The sequence below is a fragment of the Octodon degus genome, unplaced genomic scaffold (genome assembly GCF_000260255.1).
Source record: "Octodon degus isolate 3935 unplaced genomic scaffold, OctDeg1.0 scaffold00070, whole genome shotgun sequence".
Taxonomy (NCBI): domain Eukaryota; kingdom Metazoa; phylum Chordata; class Mammalia; order Rodentia; family Octodontidae; genus Octodon; species Octodon degus.
The window spans coordinates 579,412-592,944 of NW_004524646.1; the positions used below are offsets into that span (position 1 = coordinate 579,412).

Sequence of the window (13,533 nt, forward strand, 5' to 3'; positions counted from 1 at the left end):
TATATATATATTTAGTACTGGGCCTACAGGGTCTAACTACATACACTGGACTTGTAGTAATTCTCCTGTTTTCAGCCTCCCAAGCACTGGGATTACAGTTTCAGTCCTAGTCTCAGCATGCCCTGGGGACAAGGCTGGCACAGCACGCTTCGTCTGGCTAAGCAGGCGCTTTAATCTGCTGAGCTAGCTGGCTGGCCCCAGTGTCTATACTGTTTGTTCACTCTTACATGCCTATATCTCATAGTTTGAGCAACTATCTTGAAGATAACAATATGCAATACAACAGCCACGGTTAATTTCCTTCCATCTTATTTTGAAATTCTGTATCATTTTTTATGGGTTTTAAAATTTATTTTTATTTTTATTTTTATTGTCTTTTGAGACTGAGGATCAAACTCCAGAGGACTGCCGTGAGTTCACGGCCAGCCTGAACTACATAGTGAGATCCTGTCTCAAAAAAAAGAAAAAAATTATAAACGTAAGAATACTTTTTATTTTGTAAATGCATACATTATGATCTAATGGGTCTGTTACAAATAAAATCTGAAAATCAATTCATGTCTTCCATAGTTTATAATTTCTGAGTTACTTAAATTTAGACAATGTCTTCACTAAGCCTATTCTTTTGTGATGTATGTTTCTTATATTTACATATTTTCTCTGAAAGGTTTAATTCTTTGAGACTGATGTCACATTGGTGGAATTTATGAGTACATGTTCTATGTGAAAAGAAGACAATATTTTATTTTAACTATTTTTTGTTTTTGAGACTGGGTTATGCTATGCAATTCAGGTTGGTCATGAACTCACAATGATCCTCCTGCCTCAGCTTTCGGAGTGCTTTAAAGGTATATGCCATCATGCTCAGCCAGAACATTTAAAATTTTAAAGAGTAAAGTTCTGGGTGGGCAACATGATGCATACCTGTAATCCCAGCAGTCTGGGGGGCTAAGGCAGGAGGATCTCAAGTTTGAACCCAGCCTGGGCAACTTTGTGATTTATTAGAGACACCCCGTCTCAAAAAAAAAATGGGGGGGTGCTGAAAATATAGGTTACTGTGAAGGTGTGGGGTTCAATCCTCAAGACTGGAAAAAAAAGCACAGATCTATATGTTTGTATATTTCCATTACAAATGAGAACAGAACATTTTTCTTCTGTATCACCTTATAGCATACAAAGAACTTTTACATAATCTTTCATTTAGACTATAAAATATGTATTTTTTATGTATTGGTACAAGGTCTACAGGGTCTCACTATGTAGATCAGACTTGTAATGATTCTCTTGTTTTTAGCCTTATAAGCGCTGAGATTATAGGCGCGCGCCACCATAACCAGTCTTAGACTATAAGATATGTCTTAACAGAAGGAATCCGGCCATCAACTGATTAATTTTATATGTTGAATACTTTTATGAGTATGAATACTACTTAAACAATCTTTGTTTAAAATGAATCAAGACAACAGTAAATCACTTACAAATAAACTTATTTTGAGGAATTTAAGATTTTGAGAAAAAATGCAAAGATAATGCAATGCTCCTAGATACCTTTGCATTTAGCTTCCCCCAATGTAAACAACTTACATAACTAGAATTGCTTTGTCAAAACTAAGACATCAACATTTTCACCTATAACTATCAACTGAACTCTAAACTTCACAACTTTTCTACCAATGTCCTTGGCACTTTTGTTAGATGTCTTTAATTTCAAAAGAGTAAAAGGAAACACTTCCTTACCTGCTCTGCGCCAGAATTTCATGTGTTTAATTCCAGCTGTAATCAGTTTATCAGGCATGTGGGGGTTCATCTTTACAACAAAAATCTTATCTTTACTTCCTCTGAAAAAAACACCACAATGTTTTAGTTCTGAAGATCGACAGATCCTCTAACAACATTTGGCTTTTTCCATATGCTACCATGAATACCCCATTTACTGAGTACCTGTTCCACTCGTCTGTTGTCTCTCAGGTTTGGGTTGTAAAATCATGTATTTGATTTTTTTCACTATTCTAATATGTTAACTCTATTCAACAGGTTATCAAAGGAGGATAAAAATGAAAACTAAACTTTTGGGTACTTAATATAGTACCTAAAAGTATAGGAGAGTGCTCCTTGTACTGTGCACAGGGAATACTGTTTGTGGAATGAATGAGTTAAAGAAAAATTTTTGTAATACTTTCTTACAGTTTGTTTACTGTTCACTTATTCATTTTTATCTTTTGATTAATATATATATATTTATTTTATTTATTTATTTATTCATTTATTTTTTGCAGTACCGGAGATTGAACTTAGCACTTTGCACTTGCCAGGCAGGTGCTTATGTTGCTGAGTTATCTCCCCAGCCCTTATTTTTGTCTTTTTTGAGACAGGGTTTCACTATGAGGATCAGGCTGGTCTTGAACTCACTTTGTAACCCATGCTGGCCTTGAATTCACAACAATCCTCCTGCCTCAGCCTCCCGAGTGTTGTGCTAGGATTATAGACATGTGCCACTATGCCTGGCTTCCTTACAGTTTAATGCAGTCTTTCCAACTATACAGTTCCTTTTACATGGGCGTTATCTATGTAGTATGCAAAAGCACACACACATACACACACACACATATGCACATATATATATATATATGTATTTTAATATGTCACTTTAAGTAATAAATATAAAAAGTAGTTTCTACTATCACTGCTAATAATTTTTATTATATAAATATGTGCTTGGGGCTGGTGAGATGGCTCAGTGGTCTAAAGCACCTACTTAGAACAAGCTTAGCAAAGCACAGGGACCGCAGTTCAATCCCCCAGCACCACATGCCAGCCAACCCCGCCCCCTGGTGGGCTGAGCTGGCCATACACACACACACACACACACACACAAATAAATAAATATGTGCTTATCACAGAAAATTTAGAAATGAAGATAAGTATGAGAAAATAATACAGTATAACTTCTTTGTGATAGTATCCTCTTTCACTTAAATACACAATATAAGCATTTTATGATGTATTCCAATTGCCATAGAATAGCTATAATATAGAGTTCACTCTGTAAATGGATAATTGCGAACAGTTACTTCCAATATTATAATAGTTATTTAAAAAATGGGTTCAAAAGGGATAAACCTACAAAGAAATAATGAAATCATTCCCATTTTACAATAATTACACTAATTATTGAAGGTAACACAAATGGCAGTGATAAAAAGTTACCTATTAACATTTCAAAACTGCGTTAATTAAAAAACTCTTCAGTCCTAAGTAATCCTAGCATTTTGACATCACGTTTGTTTCATACCTTGCTATTGAAAGTTTCTCTCCTTTTCTCCAGTCCCACAGCACAATAGTGTGGCTATCATCTATTCCAACGGAAGCCAAACGTTTTCCATCAGCTGCAAAAATCAGACACATGTCACTGACCATTAAGATTCAGAACACAGGGGCCAAGGAGATAGCTCAGTAGCATAAGTGCTTGCCTGACAAGCACAAGGGCCTGAGTTCCATCCTCAGTTCCACCAAAAAAAAAAGACTCAGAACACAAAATATTCCACATGTATTCTAATGGCACACATTCTCATTTGAATGTGGTTTTCCCCCAAGTTTCCAGTGGTGGAATCTTCAGTGTGGTAGTACTGAGGCAGTCGAACTTTTAAGAGGCCTAATGGAAGGTTACTCTTGTCACTGAAGTCTCTGTCCTCAGAAGAGAATGATGCTGGTCTGAGAGTCAGTTCCATGACAATGGGCGCTTACACACTCCCCCTTGTACTCATTCATCATGTTCTGACACAGCCAAAGAAGCTGTCACCAGAGGCAGAGCCAATTGGGGCTATGAGACTTCAACGTTTTTTAGCTTCCCAAACTGTGAGCTGAATAAATTTCTTTTCTAGAAAGTACGCAGCTTCAGATATACTATTACAGCAACTGAAGATGAACAAATATGCTACAGCATTGTATTTAAAATTAAAATAGCGATAAACATTCGGTCTTGTACATAGCCACAAAAAGAATCAGATCTATAAGGATGGGAAGAATGATGGTTTCTTGAATTGTGTAAACACAGTTGCTGTCCTCTCACTTGACCCTGTCTACTTCACCAGGTTGGGACATGAAAGGAAGGGAAAACAATAGACATACAAAGTGCTAAAGCATGTGAACATGCTTAGTACCCTAAATTGACTGTTACATAATCCATACAAGTACCAAACATCACACCACATACCTAATAAGATCATTATGGGTCAATTATATGTGTAGAATAAATGAGAAAAAGAAAAAAATTTTAAGCAGATGAAAAGATTTACTTTAATTAAATTCACCATAAGAGCTCTGTTGTGACGTAAGAACTCAATGATTATAAAAAGTTAATCACATGAAAAATATGTAGGTTAAACATGCTGTCATTAATGTGCTTGCCTTCAGTGAATTCTTACTACTAAAATAATCCATTATTGTAATCCATATTACAATAACGTAATAATTGATTACGCTAACCTTTGGGGCTAACAGGTGTGCATGTACTTACAAGTTACAAAGCTCAGGCTGCAAAAACTGTTTTCTACTCTGCCATAGTTTTTGCAAACCTTAATTAGTTCTTCACTACTACCAGTAGTATTTTTGTCATTGACTCATGACAAACTTGCCACCCATTTCGTTTCTTGGCCATTTGTGCTCCTGAAAATGTGTATTTTTCCCAAATCATACTAACAAATAATGTTTCACTTCAGTTAGAACATTTCAAAAAGCACTAATTTAATATTTCTTCATACAGAATTCTCTACTAGTGGTATTTTCTTTTTTTTTTTTTTGGCAGAACTGGGGCTTGAACTCGGGCCCTTGTGCTTTACAGGGAAGCGCTTATTCCACTGAGCCATCTCTGGGCCCAGTATTTTCTTCCTTCTTCCCAATCAATACCCTAGCTTTCATGCTAGACCTATCTGTGGTTGTCAAACTTTTAGATATAAAGAAAAATGCTAGCATGGTCTGAAATTATAAGATGGCCAGAAACTGTCATTTTGTAGCAATGTCTAAACAAATATCTCAGTTTTCCTGTCTTTCATTTTTAGATTTCTACCCCAAGCATTTTTCAGTTTACTTTGCAGGTATAAAACATTAAATGAAATGAAAATTTGTCATTTCATTTCAAAGAGCAGATGTATGTTACTAATATGACTGAGATAATTTCTGTTGCTTTGCTGAAAAGCAATATGTTAATAGAAATGTATTAACTTAAATGGCATTAAAATTACAGTCATTAAGTTATAAACTAGCCACATTTTCATTATTGTTTGATTAGATTCACAGTATACATGTTCAATAAAAATTAGGAAAGTCATAGCTAAATCACAAATTTGAGTAAAGCTTATTTGCTTTAAAATGTTATGTTTACCTCTAGATTTTGATCATTCTTATTGAGACAGAAAATAGCCTTACCTGAGAAATCAACAGCACAGACACCATATTGGTGGAAGCCCTTTAATATTGACAAAGGCTTAATGGTCTCTGTATCCCATATGTGAATTGAGGGATCCCTACCTACCTGAAAAAGAATTTAAAAAGTCATTTTATACAACTAAATTATCTTTCACATGTGTCAGAATGAAATGAGATTTTACAGGCTTTGTCTTCTATAGAAATTATCAAAAAATAAAGCAGATTATACTTATGACTGATTTTTTTGCTTCATATTCATTCAAAAGCTAATGATGGTAGGCTCAATGTTTCTAGGAATATTCTAAAACTATGTGACTTCTACATCTTATCCTACAAGACAATAAATGCTTACTAAGCACTATTATTGGCAGGATTTCTGTTAGACACAGTGAACACTGGCACACAGATAACTTTTGCAAACTCCTTGGAAAACAGAATATTATCAATTAAACAAATACTTTGCAGTATGTACTTAATGAAAATAAAAAGATAGATGTAAGACTTTATGAAATAATTTTTTTCTTGTGGTATCGGGGATTGAACTCAGGACCTTGTATTTGCCAGGCAGAATAAGGCAATTGCTTATTCTACTGAGCTATCTCCCCAGCCCTATGAAAGAATGTTAACAGAGCCAGCTCTTCAGAAAATACACTACTAAGATAAATAGAAACCAATACATTATCAACTAGTGTAAGTAAAAACTGAGAAGGGGATAAAATTCTAAGAATTAAGTGAAACTCTGAATAAATAGCACAGTATTCTATAACTTTCTTTAAGCATGGTGCTATGGTCTGGATCTAAGGTGCTCTCTTAATGGCCCATGTGTTAAAGCTTCTTTTTTTTTTTTTTCTCATTTTACACAGCTGATTAATGTTTTAGTTTTTATTTAGTGTCTTTCACTTTTTACATAATAATAAGTTTTAGTCACCAGTCTACGGTATTATGTAGGTAGTGGGGCCTACCTTTATGAGGTGGGGCCTACTGAAGGAGGTTAGTCCACTGGGGGCATGGGGACCCTGGAAGAGGATATTGGGACCGCAGCCCCTTTCTTCTCTTTTTTCCTGCCTTTAGCCATCCTGAAGTGAGCTTCTCAGTTCTGGCACATGGTCCCCACCATGATGTTCTGAGTCACCACAGGCCCAAAGGCAATGAGGCCAAAGGACCATGGGCTGAGGACTCGGAAACCATGAGTCAAAATAAATTTTTGTTATCATTAAGGTGCTTACTTGAAGCACTTCATAACAGCAATGGAAATTAGAATAGTACACTTGATTTATGATATTTACTTATGGACAAGCAATCTACCAATTCTTAATTATTTTTCAAGATTCAAGTAATCCTCTTCTTTAAGATTTACTTTATATATCATTAGTCTCTTTTAATAGTCATTTACTACCAACCTTGACTACTAGGTAAAAGTTTTAGGATATATTGTTAACTTTGGCAGATTTCTAGCTTCTACCTACCCTAAAGCTAGGGATTTTACATTTGAAACCCAAGGAAGAACTTCCCCTCTCTGCTGTATCCCACCTACCTCCAACTCCCACCAATGTATAGTATATGAATGCGCTGAGTCATGATAATGTTTTGTTCTTTTGACTACGAAAGTTGATGCAGCCTCTTCCATAGTGAAGCAAGTTAGAGGGCAACTTGCATCTATGCTTCTGGGCTGCGTCCATTCAAATTTGGTTCACAATAAAGATCTCCTCTGGAGCCGCAGCTGTGTTTTATTTAAACATGACTTTCAAATTTTTTCATTCAACCTCTGCAAGTTTTGACACTGTTAATGATTTTATAATACCACTTTTGATTTGTTCTGTAGTCTCCTTGCCTCTCACTATGAGGTTCCTTCATAATTTAATCACATTATTTAACTATAAACCTCCTTCAGATTCCCTCTTTAATTCTCCAGGCTTCTCTTATACTACGTTTTTTTGCTTGAGGCATCTAATTTTCATAGTTTCAGTGATTAAACAAATGTTTCCCAAATTCTACTAAAGTAGCTCAGTGCAAAGGTCTTGGATTCAATTCTGCAGAGAAGAACATGACAAGCAGACCATATTCAGTAGACGAGAATGACAGGCACTCCAAGCATGAAACTACTATTACAAATTACCATCTGGAGTGCAGTAGCTTAGTTCACAGGTATCAGTATATATAGTTAGGGTGAGAATATTTCCCAATAACTGCTAGATTAAAAAATCTTCTGAATATTCTCAGGATCATTGCCTTGCTCATATTCTACATATAACTGTATGGCTTGACGTTGTCATGCTTCCTAGCTCTTCTCCTTTCCCTCTCTTGATTAGTTAAGTCCTTGAGATCCTGCTTTCCTTTTACTTGTATTATATCTTCCTATTTGTATTTCTTCTTTTGAGTTCTTACACTAGGGAGACTATACGATATTTACACATGTGTGTCTGGTTTATTTCACTTATGAGTATATGTTCAAGTGGCAACCACTTCAATATAAAGGCTTTCAGTTTATCATTCTTAATAGCTGAATAATACTCCATTGTGTAAAAATACCACATTTTTTTCAACCATTCCTCAGGTGATGGGCATCTTGGTTGTTAAGAAAAGATTTCTAAGCTTTAAGTTTTCTATACATTTATTCAAACATTTTTTAAAAACTACGTACCTTCATAAAAGAAAATAAGGCAAAGCTCTGAATTTCAAATTAAAATAATAACTAAAGCAATAAAACTAAGGAAAACAGCAAGAAACAAAATACTATATTTATAATATAAAGACAAAATACCATTTGCGGTAGTTCTTGACTGAGTATCACACTAGGTAGCCCTAGGACATAAACAAAGACGTAACCTACTGAGCTCCGTGTGACCTTTTACAGGCACCTACCTGGCCTGTGGCCACGTAGTCTTTCAAAGGATGAAGAGCCAGGCAAAGAATATCATCATCATGACCCAGGTAAAAACGCTGCGTGTTCTGCTGCCGATTATAAATGACTCCCACTGCCGCCACATGGTACACAATTTCACCAATTTGAGTATAAAATAAATTGCTGCGACAGTCATAACCTCTGTAACTAATTCAGAAGGCAAATCATACACAATTAATTTTGGTCTTTTTTGACTAAGACAGAATGTATAGAGAAGTATATACCTTTTGAGTCAATTAAGTAATTTAAAGGATACTAAACAATTCAAAGAAAATATTTATTTTAAATCCTATAAACTTTTATGAGCTGTGTTTGTTTACCAAAGCTATATTCAAGCCATAACACTGAGTGAAAAAAGTCAAGGTACAGTGATGCTTTGGTTCATGAACTTGATTCTGTCCACGATTCTGGTTGCAAACTGAGCTGGGCAAGAACCAAGTAAAATTTATCCTTAAGGTCCACACTGAACCTAACCATTATAGTACATATACCAGTAGTTTATATCTAATATACTGCTGTTTGCATAAATATAATATTAAATGTATACACTATATGGGGACTGGTGAGATGGCTCAGTGGTCTAAAGCACCTACTTAGAACAAGCTTAGCAAACCACAGGGACCACAGTTCAATCCCCCAGCACCACATGCCAGCCTGCCCCGCCCCCTGGTGGGCTGAGCTGCCCCCCCCACAAATAAATAAATAAAATTAAAAAAAATAAATGTATACACTATAACAGAAAAATCTGCCTTAAATAGAACTAAATGGAGAGGCTGTTTTTTTTCCAGCCTGCCTTGGGGATGGAGCTGGCAAGGCTTGTGGTGACATGGACCAAATTGTGATCCCTGCGGTTGCCTAAGCTTGCTTAAGCAGGCACTTTACAACACTGAGCTATCTCACCATCCCCAACTACTTGTTTCAACCCTAGAAGGAATAAATCTTTTTTCAATTCTTGGAAAGTATTATCAATTCCTGGAAAGTATTGTCAAGTGCTAAGTGAGAAATAAAAGGGCACAAATGGAGAGCCTGTTGATGCCCAGTTGAACTGTGAAAAATGCTGCCAGATATTCTACAACAATCTAGAAACTGTATTTTCCTGAAATTAGACCATGAGATCCAAATGTTTAGACAAAACCAATTCATATTACTGCAAATTAAACACACTGGGGGAGATGATTACTTTTCACATTTTGAAAAAGACAAAATGTCCATTTCTATAAATGCAATAGCATACTTTCATAGTACAAAATTCATTTTTATTTAATGAACATTTTATAGTGCTTATCTGTGTGCCAGAAAGTGTTGTAAGTCACTACTCAGAACTTTGAGGAAGGTACTGTTATCTTCATTTTTATAGATGGGTAAACAGAAGCACAGAGAGGCCAAGTGACTTGCACCACGTCACACAGCCAGTACATGTGAGCCAAAATTCAAACACATAAGTGAAAGATATTTGTTTTATACCCGTGAACAAAGTGTAATCTAATGCTATTTCCTGGAGCCCGTTCTCTTCTTTTAGAAGTAGCACTTCTCTGTTTCTCTTTGCACTGTTCTTTAAGCTGAGGTAGATCTTCTTTGTAAACCTTTAAAAAATGTAATCAAGAATACTGTTAGAAAGTATATTAGCAAAGGTGTTCCGTCAAGCTCGCTCAGCAAGTATTTTCAGTAAGAAGCATTACCGAAACTTGCTGGAAAAAACAAACTCATTTTTTTTCTGTGTATAACAGTGATAAAGGCACTTAGTGTTCCAAGAAATCTTTGTATTTCATAAGAGAATCTTTCACAGAAAATAGATGGATGTACACTGTAACAAAAATCCACAGACAAGAAAACACAAACATACTTTGTATATGAAGCATTTAACATTACAAGACCATTTTAGATAGGAGTGCTTCAATGCTTAAGGGACTCGAGGAAACACACTGCTTCAGAATCAAGCCAGGAAAGACACAACAGGTGAGGGCAGGGAAAGAGTTGAGGAAAGCAGCCTTTGCAGGGGAAATCCACGATAATCACCTGCCGATGGTAGGTGAGCTGTGTCTCCTGCTCAATTTCAGAATCCAGTTCCGGAACATCAGATGCATCTGAATCTGACTCATCACTGTTAGAGTCAGCCAGACTTTCTGCAATTTTTAAAAATGAAATATCATTTGTTTAGGTAAGATTCATTTTTCAAACCACAGTGTGAAATTAATGATTAAGAGCTGAATATTTCAGCTGACATAGACAAGCCACAAAACAATCAAATGAAATTACCTATTCAAGTGACACAGATGTCAGTAAACTGTACTACAGATAATCTTCCTCTCCACTCACTGCACTCAATAGCTCCTTTAAATCCCTTCACTGGCTCCCCAATGACCGCTACATCAAATTTAAATGTCTGTGCAAATATAAGTGAATATAATCTACAATTAAAATGAAAATAGCTAAAAAAGCACTATATGCAATAAATGAATTGACATTAGATAATTTTTGCTGAAAAAACACATGAAACCTAGATACCCATCTCCCAGAGACACATTAAATGTTTTGCTAATATAACTGTTTATTCACTCACCATTTGATTATCTATCAGATTAAACTTAAACAGAAAGGACTGTATTTCATACTCTGTAACATCTGACTTTAAACAAACGGACCTAATTTATTAGGCACCTCTGCTAATAACAAACTGCACTGTTAATTTATGAAGTTATCCTTCATTTATAAAATTCTTATTTTGGAATTACTGAAGAATAACTTGATGGGGAAAGTGGGTAGGCAGTACACACTACTCACCTTGGGGCGCTATGTGAAGAGAATCTTTTAGTTTTCTTTCAGGAATAAATTTCCACTGAAAGACAGAGTGATCTGCTCCACCAATAGAAATAACCCACTGATAATCATGTGACCATCTGACATTAGTTACATGAGCTGAGTGGCCAAAATACTTTTTGAACTTGGCCCCTATAACAAAAATGTATCTTTAAATTGATAAACAAATGCCAACACACAAAAACACTACTTCAAAAAGCAATTTCTATACATGAAGCATAGTACTGTCTTTTTATTACCTTGATTACAAAAAATGGGAAAATGCTGATTAGAAAACTGGTTGAGTGATGAACTGCTACCAAGAGATGCAAACATTTGCTCTACTGATTTGGGATTTGGCAGAAACTTCAAAAATCTGAGGCAGTACCTTACTGCTTTGAGAAAAGCCCAGGGATCAACCACTTTAATATTAATATAGTTGAATATTTTGGTGTGAGGCCTTTTGTCTTATGTGAAATTCAACGGTGGGGGCTGGGGAGATAGCGCAGTGGAAATTCAACGGATTGGTCTAACCAGATCTACCCACATTATTCTCAACCTAAGCACCTAGAGGATCCTTTAAAATTTTAAAGTCGACATGTGTGTGCATGTATCGCTGTGGTACGATGCTTTTAATTTGTTCAGAAAGATACCAGTAAGGCAAATAGCTGGGTGAAATGATACTTCTACTTCTGATTTTTTGAGGAATCTCCAAACTGATTTCCACAGTGGTTATACAAGTCTACACTCCCACCTAGAGTGGAGAAGGTTCCACTTTCCCCACAGCCCTACCAGCACTTGTTACTGATTTCTTCACAATAGCCTCTCTTCCTCAAGTAAGATGGAATCTCAGTATTGTTTTACTTTGCATCTCTCAGATGCGCAATGATGTTGAACATTTTTTTTATATATTCATTTGCTATTTCATCTGAGAAACATCTCAGATGTCCACTTTTGGATTGGGTCTTTAAATTTGGGGAATCTTAAGTTGTCAATAATCTGTATGTTCTAGACACTAGTTTATAGCAGCACAGTTTATAATAGCTAAATTTTGCAAAGAACCCAAATATCCATGATAAATGGATAAAAATTTTTTATACAGTAGACAACTACTCAGCCATAAAAAGGATAAACTAGAGATATTTATAGCTAAATGGGTAGACCTTATTTCACCCTGAAGTTAAATAAATTTGGCAGATGTCTAAATATGGCATCACATGTCTGGTGTGAGAAACTGGAAGTGTAAGTAAGAACTCAATTGTGTAATAGATATTGTGAAATAGGAAGAGATTTATTCAAAAGAAAAGGGGAACAACAAAGGGGAAAGGGAAAAAGACAGAAGGGAAAGGAAAAAAAAGCATAAAAGAAGGTTAAAATGGAAACAAAGCTTTATAAATAAGGAAGGGGAAAAGGTGTTGAAGGAAGGGGAGGGGAATGGGACAAAAAGAGAAATCAAAATATATCATGCATAGGTACAAATTCCCTATGATGATGAATATGATCATTATGTATATCTTAAACTGTGCCACTAGTTAAAAAAAATTGTACCACTAGATGTTAAAAAAAATAAATAAATAAATAAGGGGCCGGGGAGATGGCTCAGTGGAATAAGCACTTCCCTGGCAAGAGTAAGGGCCTGGGTTCAATCCCTAGTTCTGCCCAAAACAAAACAAAACAAGACAACCAAAAATAGCATTCCCAACGGCAATAAAAGATAAATAAGAGTTTCATATGGAAAGGATATGCTGTGCTCTTGACATGAAATTTTACCTACCCACAATTTTCTACAAATTTACTATAATTATTAAGGCAATCACTTGTGGGAATTTTTGTTGATTACTTTTATTGCTGGGGGTGGTGCTAAGATGTCTTCTGATTCAGCAAAATAGTTTTTCTTTTTAAAGAGAGACTCTTTTTCAAAGAATGACTGAAAAGAGGATATGTGCAATCATAATATAACCAAATCTGCATAGAAATTATGATAATGATAAATTAATGAACTAGAGCGTGAATACCACAAAATATTTAGTGCGTAAGAGAACAACTTTAATCATCAAGAAAATAATAAAGAAAATCTAGCTTGTTGTAAAAGATTTACAACATAACCAAATGTGATTTTTGCTGGGAATACAAGGTTGGTACAGCCAAAAAGTCAACCAATATAATATACCTCCTGTTTACCAAAAATCACATATGTTCAGTTGACCCAGTAATGCCCTTTATCACTTTTTTTTTTTTTTAAAGTCAGAGTCTATAGGGTCTCAGGGTCTCTCTACGTAGAGCGGACTCATAGTGCTCCATCTGTGTTCAGCCTCTCAAAGAGCTGGGATTACAAGCGTGCGCCATCACGCCCAGTCTCAATTGCCCTCTCAGTGCGCCCCATGCGCAGGGGCAGCATGGCACACCAGGAA

At 35.7% G+C, this 13,533-nt stretch overlaps 1 protein-coding gene across 1 annotated transcript in view; it reads right to left on the reverse strand.

The window, feature by feature from the left end:
* Eml5 (echinoderm microtubule associated protein like 5) overlaps positions 1-13,533 on the reverse strand; it is a 247,615-nt gene that overhangs the window by 85,729 nt on the left and 148,353 nt on the right. The window contains exons 11-17 of the mRNA XM_023719668.1: positions 11,108-11,275; positions 10,343-10,449; positions 9,791-9,909; positions 8,287-8,473; positions 5,425-5,530; positions 3,293-3,386; positions 1,738-1,838 (exon numbers count right to left, since the gene is read on the reverse strand). Of these exons, the coding sequence (XP_023575436.1) occupies positions 1,738-1,838; positions 3,293-3,386; positions 5,425-5,530; positions 8,287-8,473; positions 9,791-9,909; positions 10,343-10,449; positions 11,108-11,275 (882 nt within the window). The remainder of the gene's footprint in view (positions 1-1,737; positions 1,839-3,292; positions 3,387-5,424; positions 5,531-8,286; positions 8,474-9,790; positions 9,910-10,342; positions 10,450-11,107; positions 11,276-13,533) is intronic.